This window comes from Culex quinquefasciatus, chromosome 2 (assembly GCF_015732765.1).
Source record: "Culex quinquefasciatus strain JHB chromosome 2, VPISU_Cqui_1.0_pri_paternal, whole genome shotgun sequence".
Lineage (NCBI taxonomy): Eukaryota > Metazoa > Arthropoda > Insecta > Diptera > Culicidae > Culex > Culex quinquefasciatus.
Window position 1 is genome coordinate 190110240 of NC_051862.1, and position 17095 is coordinate 190127334.

General features: G+C 35.4%; 1 protein-coding gene across 4 annotated transcripts in view; it reads right to left on the reverse strand.

Moving 5' to 3' along the window:
- Positions 1–17095, reverse strand: part of LOC6053907 (protein bark beetle) — a 47288-nt gene that overhangs the window by 21831 nt on the left and 8362 nt on the right. For all 4 annotated transcript variants that reach the window (XM_038255528.1, XM_038255526.1, XM_038255527.1 and 1 more), the window contains exon 2: positions 2002–2826. In XM_038255528.1, coding sequence (XP_038111456.1) covers positions 2002–2586 — 585 coding nt within the window. In that variant the 5' untranslated portion in view covers positions 2587–2826. The remainder of the gene's footprint in view (positions 1–2001; positions 2827–17095) is intronic.

Here is a 17095-nt window from a genome sequence, read left to right on the forward strand (position 1 = left end):
TTCATTGAGTAAATCAACATTTTCTTAACTATAGTTAACTAACCTTTTTTAATTTTATGAAAAAATCTTCTTGAGGTACTTTGAACACTTCTCTACCACGGTCAGTATGATGCTAAACCATTCCTTACGTATTTTAATTGTACTCTTCATTTGGCGGAAACATCACAAACCTATCAAAGTCACCCCGTTTTACGGTACGCGAAAAGCAAAATTGTATACCTTGCAATTTTATTTTGTATATTTGGATGAAACTTTGTTTATTAAAAAATTCAAAAAACTGTATCTTGAGAACAAATTTTCCTATCAATTTGGTGTCTTCGACAAAGATGTAGATTGTAAGTATTGCTCAGGACTTTCCCAAAAAAAGTTACACTCTAAAAATATTTCTCATTTTTTTCAATTCGACAAAAAATTTAATTTTTCCAATTTTGAAAAAAAAAAATATTTTGGACACGTTTTAGGTGACAATTTTAAGTTTAATCATTTTGTTTCGTTTAAAAATTATTAATCGCTTTATAGAATTGGGCTACACAATTGTAAAACTGGAAATAGTTTCAATTTTATCCTGCGATATAGTTAGATGAAAAACTGTTTCAGAAAACAAATGCAATGAAACACATTTCTTAATTCATTATTCATTTTTCGAAACTTTTTGCGTGAAAAATAAAAGGTATTATTTTAAATTGAGAATCTTTACTTTTGAGAGAGCCTGTAATGCAAATTTCTTCAAAAACATTGCATTTGCAATAATATTTTGAATGATTCATCGCTGAACAATGAACATCAATTAATATTTCTTTGTTGAAATTCTTGGTGATGCTTCCTGCATACAAAAAAGCTTCTCTTCTGCTAGCATCCACTAATATCCAAGGTTCCGTAATGCATACCAATCAAATGAATCCCTATAAGTCTCCCGTCACGGCAAACCCATTTTTAATTCCAACGATCCTCCTTCCAATCAACGACCCACTGACAAATAGCTTTTTAACTATCAGCACCTTTTGTCGATCCTAATTACGGAGGCTAAAACCCAAACTTTGTCGCGAGACTAATCGGAGACCCCGTAAAGGTGAACAACTTCTTCCCACACCTCTTCGTAGCGGGGTCATCGTGTCGGAGTCCCCGTCTAAGCTGAGGTCATCGGCCTTGAGCCAATAACCTCGGGAAGAAGAAGCTTTACTAGCTTTCTCTGATGCGCACGCACTTTTGGTCTACCTTCTGTCTGCGTCATCGGCGTTTCCACTGTGTTCCATCCATTCTTGACGCATCGTGTACGTTACAACTAGAAAACCTAGTTTAAAATGCAGCACGTGGACGTGCGTTGAACACCTGTGTGGTGGAGACCTGGTGGACGACCGTAGCGCGTCCGTCAACGAACCTGACCGGATGCCAAACAACGCCAGTTTTTATGGGCCCTTTTTCCCCCTCTTATTTTTTGGAAGGGTCTTTCATTGTCTGATGTTGCGGGTTCTACCGGAATCGGACTGGCTCATTGAATTGTATATAAATTTGCTGAAATCCATACGTAATTTCGAGTGTTATAGCCAATGCAATCGAAATTATATGATATATTTGTACTGTCGAATTAAATATGATCGTCTTTGAAATTGAATCCTCTTTAAATATTTGAGTCCATGCTTACTAATCCACGAACGAATCCTCTTTAAATATTTAAGTCCATGCTTACTAATCCATATGGTTTGGCAAAGAAGACTCCAATATTTATTTTTGCAATACAACGCCCTACGACACCAAAGGGCTCGGTGGGCACCTGTTTCACAAACGCTGATAACAGCCGAACGCGACGCTCGCTGATAAGTAGCTATCACCAGCACATACAAACGCCCCACCAGACAAACACTGCGACAGGTGGTTGTGTCAACAGAAATGAATCAAATTTCACAACAATCAACCACATTCATCGCGCAGCCCATGCGCACCCAAGTCGAATCCAAAAGGTTGAGAGATAAGATAAGAGTCAGAAAGCATAAGTTAACTCACCAACGCCAGCAGCGATCCGCGAACCGTAATTCCGACCATCGGCGCAAAGTGGATCGTCACGCCCGGTTCCACGATCAACCGGGCCTTCCGCTCGACCTCCAAGTCCGTTCGCAGCATGTACGGACTTTCGGACGCGCGCAGGATCTTCTCGCCAAGCACCACATCGCCGGAGATCTCCGTAAAGTGACCCCCGGCCGGGTCAGCGGGGACGTTCTCGTACTGATACCGCACATCATCGCCAACGCCCCCGTTTTCACTCGTCGAGATGTGATTCGTAATGATTTCCTTGCTTTCAGCTGTCGCGATATGCTCAAAGTCACGATCCGGATGGCTTTCGCCGGCAAACTCCTGACCGTGAGTCACACCGAACAACACTAGTATCACTGCCGCTACTGCTACTGGACCCGCCAGCAGTCGAATCTTCCAGCGGTTCTTCCACCGGAGCCGCTTCGGAGGTAGCATTCCCACGCTGCTATCCACTGAGGTCCGTCGTCGCCGTTTCGAATTGAAATTTTTAACACCACAGTCGACGGCGAATTTCCGATTCGTCGGCGTCTTTTTCGACTCGCTTGTCACGTTGCTCATTGTGATTCACTCACTGCCATTCACTGTACCACCGGGGGTTGTCGCTTGATTAACTCATTGCAAGCACACTTGGCATGTAACTCTTCTCTTTCACTTTCGGCAGGCGATGCCTTCCCAACTAACGCAATTTAACACTAACTTTCGATTGTAATTCGGAGGCAATTCGGTGGTCGTAGGTCATTCCGTCATCACCGTTCGCTGCAGACTAGCGAGTGAAGTACTCAGCGCTGAGTTGGTTACCTGGAAATAGATTGATAAAGACATATGCTTGATTAGTGACTACAAGTTGAAGCTACTTGAAACAACATATCAGGTAACGGTGTGTGTGTGAGTGAAGGAATAGGGTTGCGGATAATTAATTTAGCTTGAATTTCAATCGAAATGCATTTAGAAAAATAAAATATAAATGTGATTTAATATTTCTACTTTTGAAATGAGCAGTTTTTAAACCTTCTATTTGTTGCTTTTATCTTAATATGTATTGAAATAACCTTTTCTAATAGAAAATCTATTAATAAATTACTATTCACAAACCCTATTGCGTTTGTTGAAAAAATATTTGGAGATTTTCCTTGTCTTCATATTTTGCAGCATTACAGAAAGAAATATTTGATTTGATAATTTTAATCTTTCATTTCAAAATAAAAAAAACTGTTTACAAAATATCCACAATCAAACAACAGTTTACAAACAAATTCGAAAAACTGTTGTCAGTTTTTGGTGAACAAAAAACTCAACAAAATTTAAAAAAACAGCGTAGCATGTTTTTTTAATTTGTCTGAAGCTTTCGTTATGCCCAAATAAGAATTTTTGCATCAAGAGTTTGATGAAACTCTTGTTTGACAAGTCTCCATATTTTGTTAAATTTTGATAATGTGCAACATTTCTGAGTTACATCCCTTTAAAGGTTAAATTATTCAACAAAATATTCTTTTTTACTAAAAAAAAGTATCCATTCTTGTCCATCTTTGAAAAAGCTGAAAAACTTCAGTACAATTTGATTTTTTGGACATTGCACAGCAAAATTAAGTGGAATAAATTGAAAACTCCTTTATTTGACATCCTAGCCAAATGGTGTCTTCGGAAGAGTTGTTGTACTTAATAAGGGCTATCTTTTGAAGTTATTTTCATACAGGGTGACGACATTCCAGGGTGTCAAACAAAAATTAACTTTGTTGGATGACATTGTTGGGCTTTGGTGTCCTCGGCAAAGTTGTAGAGGAGAAAAATTTCATCTAAGTTTGTCCAAGGTGCCAAATTTGTAGCTCTTATTCTACTCGAGATATACGCCATTTTTGCATAAATGGTCCAAAAAAGCACTTTTTTGGTGATAGCTCAAAATGTTAGCATTTTAGCGGTCTACTATGTTCTGAAGAGTTGTTTATGACATAAAATTGCACAGCTTCAAATTCAAATTGATTTATCTAAAAATAGACACCGATAGACACGGAAATATTTTCAGGAAATGTAGTTAAAAGTGTGTACTTTCAGGTGCATTATTCGGTAAATTTGGAAATCACAATCAAATCTGAATTCTAAGACCAAAATATGTTTTTTTCTTAATTTTGGGAAAAAATAAGAAAAATTCCCGGTATTCGGGAATTTTCTGTTTGTAAAATTCCCGGAATTTCTGTCTTTTGAATTTTCGGGATTCAAATCTGCCTGAAAAATTAAAAACATTTCCGGTTTGATTTGAATTATGTGCTCAGTTTGAACATTTTTGAAAAATTTGTACAGATTTCCATTTTATTAAACAGAGTCATTGGACTTTTAATGCCTTAAATTAGTTATGTTTTGATTGCATTTATTATTACATTCCCCTTAGATACATTTTTAAATTTAAAGATTTTTGTTATGGTTCTGAAAGCCCCTATATGCGGGTGTACCCCATTTGGCATAATGGACATTTGGCATAACGGGTTTTCAAGATGGACGTTTGGCATAATGGACGATTGGCATAATTGGTCCAAGACATCAGGGACGTTTGGCATAATGGACATTTGGCATAATGGACGTTTAGCATAATTCGTTCAAAAACCATCAAGGACGTTTGGCATAATGGACGTTTGGCATAATTATTACTAGCTTGTTTTTTTGTTAAGTATTTGTCATTTTCACGACCGAAAATGTATATTTTTTACCTTTTTATATTACTTTAAGAGATTATCATTTTTTTTCTATAAAAAAATTAGGTATCTCTATATTTTTTCCCCAATAGTCAATTCTTTCCTTTTTGAATAATTCACAATAAATCTTTTCAATGAAATTTTGATATTTTTATTAAATAATTAGTATAAAGAAGAAAATATCTCTTGTTAGCTTAAGATTTTCCCCTTTCAATATAATTAGCAGTAATTTTTTAAATGAAATTTTCCCTTTTATATGAAATTCATGATGAGAAAAACCACTTCAAATTTTCGACAATTGAGCTTTTATAATGCAATTTTCCCTTCTTTTGATCAAAATTTTACTTGAAAAAGGAAATCTCTAAATAAATTCACATTTTTCCCTTCTTTTTCGAATTTAATCTAAAGAAACCCCAGAACTGGGCAGCACTCATTCGACACGAGACTAGCGGAAAGATTCACAGACACAGAGAACACTAGATGACCGAGAGAATTATGCCCTCGAGTCCATTTTCAAGAAAAAGTTCATCCTTCAAAACAAAAAGTGTTCTCTACGGGAACTGAACCAGAGACCTTTAATAGACTAACTCAATGACTAAACTGCCTTGGCCACAGCAGCTTGGTGACACAAGAGTAGTATTTCGATGTATGACTCTTGTTGCAGATTTACTGTTTCAATTAATTAATTTAATTAATTGTTTTGCAGGTGTGAGTTGGTACCATTATTCTATCGAGTTTAGCATTGAGCTCTCTATAAATTTTGATGGAATTATACTCTCGATCCTGTATTTTGGGTGAATAGATGTCGATGTTGCTTTTCTTTAAATATTTTGCAATTAAGTTTTTTTATTCAATTTTCCCATCATTTTTTATATTTAACTTGAAGAAGGGAAATTCTCTTATAGATGTTGTCTTTAAACATTTATATAATTTCTGCACATTTTTTCTCTGTTGGTTTAATTTTTGCAATAAAGTTGTTTATGGAATTTTCGCTTCTTTTATTTATTCAATACTAATCTTAAAGAAGGGACAACTGCCCAAAAAAAAATGCTGATTATATGTTATTTTAAAGAGAGGTAGGTGAAAAACATAAAAATTTTGCGATAGTCAAACATTTAAAAAGTGTCAAAATGAGAATCTTTAAATTTACTTTTCCTTCCATAAGTTGAATTTTATATAAATAAATATAAATGTTATAAAAAAAATCATAATCGAAGTTAATTGTCAAATATTCAAAAAGTATTGTTTTTAGAGATTTTCCCTTCTAAAAGTTGAATTTAAAATAAAAGAAGGGAAAATTTCATAACTCATTTGTCAAATATTTAAAGAAAGAAAAAATGTACATACCTTACTAAGGATGAATATTAAAGAAGAAAAAATTGCATAAAAACAATGATTGCAAAATTTTGAAAAAAAAAAAACAAACTGCACATTTTTTGAGAGATTTTACCTTATTTTAGCTTTAAATTTTATTTAAATTTAAATGCATTTCGTTAAAGAAGAGCAAAATGTACATACATTCTTTAGGTTGAATTTGAAAAAGGAGGGAAAAGGGTAAACAGTATAAAATCTTTATTGCTTAATTTCAAAGACTGGCAAAACTTACATCACTTTGTTAGGTTGAATTTAAAATAAAAGAAGGAATAATTGAATACAAAAAAATTGCTGCAAAATATTTCAAAAGAAGACAAATCTCAATATTATATATTTATGAAAAAATGCATTTTATATTTATGAAAAATTGCATTTTCAAGCTTTATTAAGAAAAAAAGGAAAAAAATACATCTATTGGGAGAAAATTACAAAGATACTAGATTTCTTGAAAACAAAAATCATTTTTAAAGTAAAGTTATCTGTTTAGAAAAAAGGAAAAAAATAGCTAGCAAAAATTATGCCAAACGTCCATTATGCCAAACGTCCTTGATGGGTTTTGAACGAATTATGCCAAACGTCCATTATGCCGAATGTCCATTATGCCAAACGTCCCTGATGTCTTGGACCAATTATGCCAAACGTCCATTATGCCAAACGTCCATCTTGAAAACCCGTTATGCCAAATGTCCATTATGCCAAATGGGGTACACCCCCTATATGCTATTATGGCCTACTTAAAACCTTAAATGTGACTACTGTTGCTATTCCAAACCTCCCAAAGCACATTCTTTTTAATGGTCCAAACCCACAAATGCCCGATTCCAAACCTTTCCCCCATACAAAAGCTTAGCCACACTTTAGCAGTTGATTTAGAAGAAATTATCAATTATCCACCCAAAGTTAACCCACAATTTGTGCTTTATTTCATCCCCCTTTGTTTTCGTGTGCTCTGCCAAATGGGTCAGCGCGCAACAAGCACAACCGTGGAGTGAACTCGCTTCAAGCCCCGAAGTTGGAGTGACTTGAACATTTTTCTTGTTCGAGTTTCCTTCTTTTTTATTATTATTATTTTCAAAGCTCTGGGATTTACTGTCGAAACCAAACACCTTAACCTGGTTAGATGCGCGCGAGTAAATAAAATAAAAAAGCTCGAAATATCGAGAGATCACTACCTCTTGGCGGTGAATCACAGCTTTTCGAGAAATTGTGAATATTTCAGTTCAGTGGAGGCAGCCGCATTTGACAGAGCCGACGATCTGCATGAGTCATGCCGATCTAATGGGTTTGGAGGAGATCTCGATCTACGCGATGTAACGCGACTGCTGCTGCTGCACGGTCATCATCTTTCCGCTCTCTGCGCTGGCAATGCTTCGGTAGCTTGGTGCAGTTATTACAAGAAAGACACACAATTTGCAGGTATCTCGGAGGATGGGGCACACGATTATAGTTTTGTCGTGGATCAGTCTGTTTATTTTTCCTCCACCTTTATGGCTCTTTGTGCCGGAGCTGGTTCATATTCCAGAGCCGAAGGATGGAGATACGGTTTTATACGGTTTTCAGCCTGAAGGGGACATTAATGTGTACCACTAAGTAACTGTACCTGCAAATGATGCTTCGATGCTCGGCGCGTAACACGCTCTAAATGACAATGTGCTTGGAGTGTTTGGCGCAGCTTTAGCTAAAAAGTTGTGAGTTTGTAAGAAAATCTGTCTAAGATACACAGAAAAAAATCATGGTAATATTACATCTGAAAAGGGGTACATCTCTTATGTTAGAAAAAATGTGTAATTTTACCTCTGAAAATGTATAATTTTACCACTTTTCTGTTGTAATGTCGCTTTTTCAGCCTAAATTGAGGAAAAAATTACATCATAAAAGAGGTAATATTCAACCTTCCAAAATTACACCTTCCAAATTTACACAATGTTTTACTGTGTATATTCAAATCGTTGTAAATTCTAATTACTAAAAATTTAAAACAATACGTTAAAATGCAACTCTTAGTTTCAAAGCCACAGATTGTGAACAGATAAAATTATATCAAAATAGTCATTTTCAGCAGTTTGACTGCGTGTAAAATGTATTTAAAAAACTAACTTAATCTTTCCTCACCCCTAATAAAAAATGGGTTACAAATAAGATCCAAACATAATTTTCAGCTGAATTTAAAAAAAAAAAACAGTTTTGTTATGAAACAACTTATTTCAACTAAGATCCGCCCTTAAAAAGTATATAAATATTGCTCAAAGTGACCTCAACTAACAGGGGAAAAATCATATCCTTCAAAGATGTACATTTTGCTTCTCTGACACTATTTTGACATTCACATTAAGGGACAATAACTTGAGATAGGGTTAGAGCGTCCAATTTCCCGGGTTCATAAAATTCCCGGGAAACGGGAAATTTTCTACAAATTTCCCGGGAAATTTGAAACTTAGCGAAAATTGTTCTGATCCTGGTTCTGATTAATATTTTGCAACAAAAATGTATAGAATAGCAACGTAAATGGGCAAAATAAGTGTGAGGATCAGTTAATGCCTTGACTGCATGTGAAAAAATACAACTTCAAGAAAATAGATCTTTTTTTAAGGTGTAAGCTGTCTATCAATTCGTACAATTTATCAACATAAAAAAGATTAGCATTTTTTTGTTAAGAAGTACCTAGGTATTTTTTTTTTATAATCATAGTGTATGGACATTGAGTAAAATAAATCAATGTTCCAAAACCATTAAATTGCTTTTAAATTTGTCTCTGTGACCAGTTTGGGAGAATATGACAAAGTTGTTGATAAACAAGTTGATATGAAAAAAATAATGCGAAAAATATGTTTTTTATGGCAATTATTTTTTTTTCCAGGACAAATCTTATAATAATCTAAATAAAGCATTGAATATACCTTAAAATCTACTTTTTCACTTCAAATACCATTTTTATGCAATCACAAGTCAAAATTTTCAAACATTTAGAGCGAGCTTTTAAAACATGTTTGCATTATTTGACTACCTTTTATATCATACGAAGTCGTTTTTTGATGATTGGCGCACCTTATAAATGACATTGGTTAAAATAATGTTCATAGCAAAATAGTAGTTTATGGAACAAGTTCAGCACAAGTCGTACATTTATCCAACGAGGTTTACCGAGTTGAATAAAATCAAATCAAATTATTCGCTCTACAGCATTGCCTTGGCGTTCTCGATTGCGAGATTCCTACTCGAAACTAGGTGTTCGAAGGCTTGATTGGTGAGGCAATTGCAAACCTCTTTTTACACCTAAGCTTCCATCCACCCCGGGATTCGAACTGACGACCTTCAGATTGTGAATCTAACTGCCTACCAGCGACTCCACCGAGGCAGGACCCAGGGAGACGACTCCTACACCTGGATTGAGCTAACGACCTAACCTTTTTTAGGTTAGTCCGGGACCAACATTTACTTCCCTTCCGACGGAAGGCGTGATCAGACAAATCTCGTCTCGAAAAATGCCACCGGGACCGTCTGGGATCGAACCCAGGCCGACTGGGTGAGAGGCAATCACGCTTACCCCTACACCACGGTCCCGGCAGTTGAATAAATACGACGAATAAATACGAAGTAGAACTTTCAGCACTGTTTTTGAAAGGTAGGGGAACTATACCCTTTCTCAGCCTATTTCTATTATCGGCCTATCAGCACTTTGACCATGAATTACAGCTTTTATAAAGTATTTTTGACTGTTTCAAAGTAACAAATAGCTCAAATAAAAGTGAGCAAGCAACTCTCCATTGTTGATGTATCAAAAAATGTTGATTTAATAGCCGAAAACTGCAAAAGTGATTAGAATTGGTCGAACGGCTTAGAGTGATTAAAATGGGTATATTTCCCCTATTAATTTTCCATTCTGTTATTTTTGGTTGAGAAAAGCAGTCCGTTTCGTCGCTCGAGAATGGCAGGAAAAGTATGTAGTTTCACGACGAAATTGCAAAAATAGTATTTTTGCAATTCCGTCGTGAAACTACTCACTTTTTTTGTCATTCTTGAACGATGAAATAGCCTACTTTTCTGTACCAAAAATAACAGAATCGAATAGCAACACTTTTCAACATAAATGCTGAAAAGTTCTACTTTTCAGCACTCAAATGGGTGCTGAAAAGTTGAACTTTTCAGCACTTATTTCGAAAAGTAACACTTTTCAAAAAAATTGATTTAAACGATTTATTGACAAAATACATGAAAATTTGACTTAAAATTTCACTCAGTGTGTGTTTTTTGGAATTGCAAAAAATGTTGTATAGAACTCGTTGCAAAACTTGATTTTTTCAGCACTCTGCGTATTTATCCAACTCGGTGAACCTCGTTGGATAAATGTACAACTCGTGCTGAAAAAATCCTCTTTTTGCAACTTGTTGCATAAACTACTATTAAGTAGTCTCATATGTATATCTCTTGTGCCCTTGGTAACTCTTCATATTTTCACCATTAAACTGTAATTTCTAGAACACTTTGAAAAAAATAACCTGATTCTTATTATATAACCCTCTTTGAGACATTTAAGAGCGAGATTTTCACCGATGTGTAACAGGTCGTATCGAGGTGCTCCGATTTGGATGAAACTTTCAGCGTTTGTTTGTCTATACATGAGATGAACTCATGCCAAATATGAGCCTTCTACGACAAAGGGAAGTGGGGTAAAACGGGCTTTGAAGTTTGAGGTCAAAAAAAACATAAAAAATCTTAAAATTGCTCGCATTTCCGTAAAACTTCATCAATTCCAACTCTCTTAGATGCATTTGAAAGGTCTTTTGAAGCACTTCAAAATGTGCCATAGACATCCAGGATTAGTTTGAAATTTTCTCTTAGCTTTTGCAAATTACTGTCAAAAATAGATTTTTTTAAAACCTTAATATCTTTTTCCAACAGCCTCCAACACCCATACTCCCACAGGTCAAAAGATAGGTAATTTCATGGACTATAAGCTTACGGTATCAACTTTTTGGCCAATCGCAGTTTTTCTCATAGTTTTTCGTTTTTTCTGCAACAAACATTTTACCACGTTAGTTTTTGCCCTGTAGGCCTCCATAACGGCACTTTTTGGTCTCAATTTTGTCATATTCGGAATCCTCGGACAATTTCACGTAAATTAGAAGTATTGGAGTTGTAAATTTGATTAGATCAAACTTCAAAGCCCGTTTTACCCCACTTCCCTTTGTCGTAGAGGGCTCATATTTGGCATGAGTTCATCTCATGCATAGACAAACAAACGCTGAAAGTTTCATCCAAATCGGAGCACCTCGATACGACCTCTAGAACAAACCGAGCAATATTTACAAATACTGCCTCTTAATAATACCAATTCAATTTTCATTATATTTGGTCAAGGTAAACAAAAACGTTAAATAAACACAATTTTGATCTTGGTGGGAAGATATAATAACAATTCTTGTTTGAAAAACCTACCAAAATTATAATAGTTTATTTTCATTCCAAAATATCTATCATGTGAAATAAAACATGACATAAAATTGCCAGATGAACTGATAAGGTTCAATAACAGTAAAGTGAAATTAAATAAGTAAAATTATTATTGGGTTCTTTCATTATTTTTTTTTTCAAATTTAATTTTCAAAAATTACCAAAATGTTACGAAAATTCCGCTTGAATTTCGGGAATCCGGGAAACGGGAAATATATTTTTTTTGAAAAATTCCGGGAATTCCCGGGACATAATGTTTCAAGGTCCTTCTGTAGAGCAATGCTGATTGCAAAAATGATTATTTTACAGCAGGAATCAAAACATTCTTATAAAATTAAGGTAGCACCCTTCAAGTAATAACCGGCACCCTTCAGTACAATTTTACAAATTTTTCATAATAAAACATCAATTACACAGAATTCAAAAGCCTCAATCGTGAACTATTCATGTGACATTGATTTCATAAAACACATATCAGTGAAACTCTTTGGTTGTAGAGATTGTACTCACTTAGTCTCAGTTAAATCAACAATTACAACTCATTATTGAATCAGTGTCTTGCGAACCTTCGTGGTGAACGGACACTAGAGCTGCGGTATTTTTTACTACCTAAGCTCAGAGTTATTTCAAAACAAAATTCACAGTCTTTTTAAAGACTACCTGAGTTATTTTCCAAAATTCTAAACAGTCTTTTCAAGACTAACCCCACCTGAAATTTTGTTGTATTTTACATACAAAGCCATCTTTTTAAGAGAACTTTGCTTGCAAAATGCGTCAAAACAAAGGTAAACGCAAATCTTCTGAAGATTTGGTCGTTACGTCGGTGAAGCGTTTGAACGCTAAACCGGCTAACGGAAACAGAAAAAGAAAACAGCCTCTTCTGAGGTCTGATTCTGATTCTGAATGTGAGGTCAATCCTCCAATTCCATTGACAAACAGTTTCGGTGTTTTATCCGAAACTGATGACAAGGAACCTTCTCCTCGTACTGAGCCTTCTGCCGTCGAGAAACGAGTAAAGGCTCCGCCAATTGTAGTGACTTCCGTCTCCGATTTGGCCAGCTTTCGAACGCAACTGAAGAATTGCAAGGAAACTTGCAATTTGAAAGTTTCGTTCCAGCTTGGTCGAAGAGGAGAATGTCGCTTGTTGACGGAATCTTTACAAGATCACCAAACTTTTGTTGGTTATTTGAAAAACCACAAACACAATTTCTACACGTATGAGACCAAGAATGCTCGGCCATTCAAGGCGGTCTTGAAAGGTCTCTCCAACGACTTGTCGGTGGATGAGATCAAAAACGAACTTAAGGTGTTGCTTGGCTTTGCCCCATCCCAAATAATACCGATGAAGAAAAAATCAAACGGGAATATTTCTCGCTTTGGTTTGACTTCACAATTTTATCTGCTTCATTTCAACAGAAATGAAATCAACAATTTGAAACTTTTGGACAAAGTACAGTTTTTGTTCCATGTACGGGTAAAGTGGGAGCATTTTAAGAAACATGGCGGTAATGGTCAGAATCTGACCCAGTGCCGGCGTTGCCAGGCATTCGGTCACGGTACTGATCATTGCGCCATGGTTCCAAAATGCATGGTTTGCGGGGATTCTTCTCACGACAAGGACAATTGTCCCGTGAAAGAAGTCACCCAATTTAAATGTGCAAATTGTGGTGGAAATCACAAATCAAATTTCTGGGATTGCCCCATCAGAAAAAAGGTTTTGGATTCTCGTGCTAAGCATCAGCCGAAATCCAAACCGAAATATTCTCAAAGTCAGGTTGTACCTGCATCTTTAAATCAAACGTTCGTGCTGTCTCACTCGAACAATGCTAGAAATACCCCTACCGTGGAAAGGTTAGGTAACAACAATGGCATTTCTTATGCTAACGTCGTTTCGGGTTCGGGTTCATCCACGAATTTTAAATCCTCTACCAATCTTTCTGAAATTGGGCAGGTACCTCAAATCTCATTTGAAAATTTTTCTGCTGGCAACGCTTTGGGATCTTCTGATCTCGGCGATGTTACGTTTGAAAAATGACTTTTTGCAAAACTCACTGTTTGGTTTGATTCAAACAATGAGTAATGCTACATCCATGATGGAAGCAATCCAGATTGGATTAAAATTTGCGAATGATGTTGTTCTTACCCTGAAGTTTAATCATGGATCTAAGTAATTCCATCAATATTATGAATTTTAATGCTCGCTCTTTAAAAGCGAAAGAAAATGAATTTTTCAACTTTTACGAGTTCATAACGTGCATGTTGCTGTTATAACCGAAACATTTTTAAAAACTGGCACTTATTTGAAAAGTGATCCAGATTATAAAGTTATAACCAATAACAGAATGAATCGAAATGGCGGTGGAGTTGCAATAGTTATCCACCGTAGTATGACTTATAGCACGTTACGTGACTTTAAGTTAAAAGTTATTGAAAGTTTGGGCATTGAACTTGAAACTTCTTTTGGGAAAATTATGATTGCAGCTGCATATTTGCCTTTCCAATGCACTGGGAAAATAAAAATTATTTCAAAGGGGATTTGAATAAACTTACTCGGCATAGATCTCGATTTTTGATCATCGGTGATTTTAATGCCAAACACCAATCTTGGAATAATTCAAAAGTAAATTCCAATGGTAAAATTCTGTTCAGAGATTGCACTTCTGGTCTTTATTCGGTTTTATACCCGAATGGGCCAACTTGCTTTTCTTCTGTTAGAAATCCATCAACAATTGATTTGGTGTTGACAAATCAAAGTCAGTATTGTGGTCCTTTAGTGACTCATGCTGATTTTGATTCTGATCATCTTCCAGTAACTTTTTCACTTTCTCATGAAGCAGTTACCAGACCCAATAGTTCTGTGTTTAATTACCACAAAGCTAATTGGGACAGGTATCAGCATCATATTGAGAATAATTTAAATCATGATTTTGTTTTAGAAACCAAAGCTGATATTGATTCAGCCTTGGAATCTTTAACTAATGCAATTTTGGATGCTAGGAATATTGCTATTCCTAAAGTCCAAGTCAAATTTGATTCTCCCATTATTGATGACGATCTTCAGCTTCTGATTCGTCTGAAAATGTTCGCCGAAGACAGTATCAACGTTCTCGTGATCCTGCACTGAAGCGAATTCAAAAGATTTGCAAAAGGTTATTGACCACAGATTCACTCTCCTGCGAAATGAAAAGTTCGCAAGAGATGTCGAACAAATTAAACCTTATTCCAAACCTTTTGGAAACTTTCAAAGGTTCTTAAGAAACCTCAAAACCCATCCCTTCTTTAAAAGATGGTGATAATATTCTATTAACTAATGGGGAAAAAGCTCAAAAACTTGCTCAGCAGTTTGAGAGTGCTCATAATTTCAACTTGAATGTTTTGAGTCCTATTGAAAATCAAATTTCAATAGAATTTCAGAATATTGTTGAACAAGAATTTTCATCAGATGAAGTTTTTAATACGGATCTGAATGAAATAAAATCTATTATCAAAAATTTAAAAATATGAAAGCCCCTGGTGAGGATGGCATTTTTACATTTTAATTAAAAATTACCAGAAGCAACTTTAAGTTGCTTGGTCAAAATTTTCAACAAATGTTTTGATTTGGCATATTTTCCCAGTAGTTGGAAAAATGCCAAAGTAATTCCGATTTTGAAACCGGATAAAAATCCTGCTGAAGCCTCAAGCTATCGGCCCATTAGTTTGCTTTCATCTATTAGTAAATTATTCGAAAGAATAATTCTTAATAGAATGATGACGCACATTAATGAAAATTCAATTTTCGCTGATGAGCAGTTTGGATTTCGCCTTGGGCATTCAACTACTCATCAGTTGTTGAGAGTTTCAAATTTAATTCGAAGCAACAAATCTGAGGGCTATTCTACTGGCGCTGCTCTTCTAGACATAGAAAAAGCATTTGACAGTGTTTGGCATAAAGGTTTGATTGCGAAATTGAAAAGGTTTAATTTTCCGATTTATATCGTGAAAATTATTCAAAATTATTTGACGGATCGTACTCTGCAGGTATGTTATCAGAATAGCAAATCTGATCAACTACCTGTACGTGCTGGCGTCCCTCAAGGAAGCATTTTGGGTCCAATTTTATACAATATTTTTACTTCTGACTTGCCTGATTTGCCCCCAGGATGTCAGAAATCACTTTTTGCTGATGACACAAGCATCTCCGCCAAAGGCAGAAGCCTTCGTGTCATCACAAGAAGATTACAAAAAAGCTTGGATATTTTCAATTCTTATTTGAAAGAATGGAAAATTACTCCAAATGCTGCAAAAACTCAACTTATTATTTTCCCTCACAAACCAAGGGCTGATTTTCTTAAACCAAAAAGTCATCACATTATAAAGATGAATGAGGTAAATTTAAAGTGGGAGGATCAAGTGAAATATCTTGGACTTGGTTTTGACAAAAACCTTACTTACAAGGATCACATTGAAAGTATCCAGGTTAAATGTAACAAATATATTAAATGTTTGTATCCACTTATAAACAGGAATTCTAGACTTTGTCTCAAGAATAAACTGTTAATTTATAAACAAATTTTCAGACCTGCCATGCTTTATGCTGTGCCGATCTGGACAAGCTGTTGCTTAACCAGGAAGAAAAACTTCAGAGGATTCAGAACAAAATTCTGAAAATGATTCTGAAACTTCCTCCTGGTTCAGCACCAGTGAACTTCATCAATTAGCCGAAGTTGACACTTTGGATGTTATGTCCAATAAGATAATTGATGCATTTCGACAAAAATCATTGCAGTCTTCAGCTGCATTGATCCGCTCTTTATATAGTTTATAAGTTAGTTTTAAGGTATCCCTTTTCCTTTTGTACATGTAGGACCTCCTACATTTGAAATCACTGAATAGCGAAAGCTACAATATTTCATGAATAAATGAAAGTTGCTAGTATTTAAAATTGAGGTGAAAAGTCATCGTTTGTGATTGGACACTCAATAATATTTTAACTGAATGAATGTACATGAAAAAGAAATTTGAATAAATATAAATTTAAAAAAAAAAAACTCATTATTGAAATTAATTGCTCAGGATTACTCTTAGTTTATAAAAAAAATCTTTAACAAATTTTCAATTCCGTATAAAGATTGTTTAATGCTTTAATTTCGCTATCTATTTTCGTATGTAAGTTCCCCTGATTGTCCCTGGCTTGATCAAATTAACAAAGTAGTATATTTCGCTGGTACGGGGGGCTCAAACTCTCACAACTTGCATCATCAGTAGCCGATGCTAGACAAATTATGCCGTGAGAAAAAAAAGGCAGCAGCAGCAACCCCTCACAATGCTCCATATAATATTTTGAAAGTAAAAACCCCAGAGCTCGGCCCGTAACCTACTAACCAACCCAAAGGTGTAGCAAGATTGAACCGACTCCGACTAGTGAAGTGTGCAAATTAAATATAGTTTTGCAACGTTTAGATAACTATTGTTAAGCGGTCTGACTTTCTTGTTGCAGCGCTAACAGGTGTGATTATGTGTGATGAAAATTGCAGTTAACAGCAAAAGTTCAGCAACAATTGCGCGGTCAAACCCCA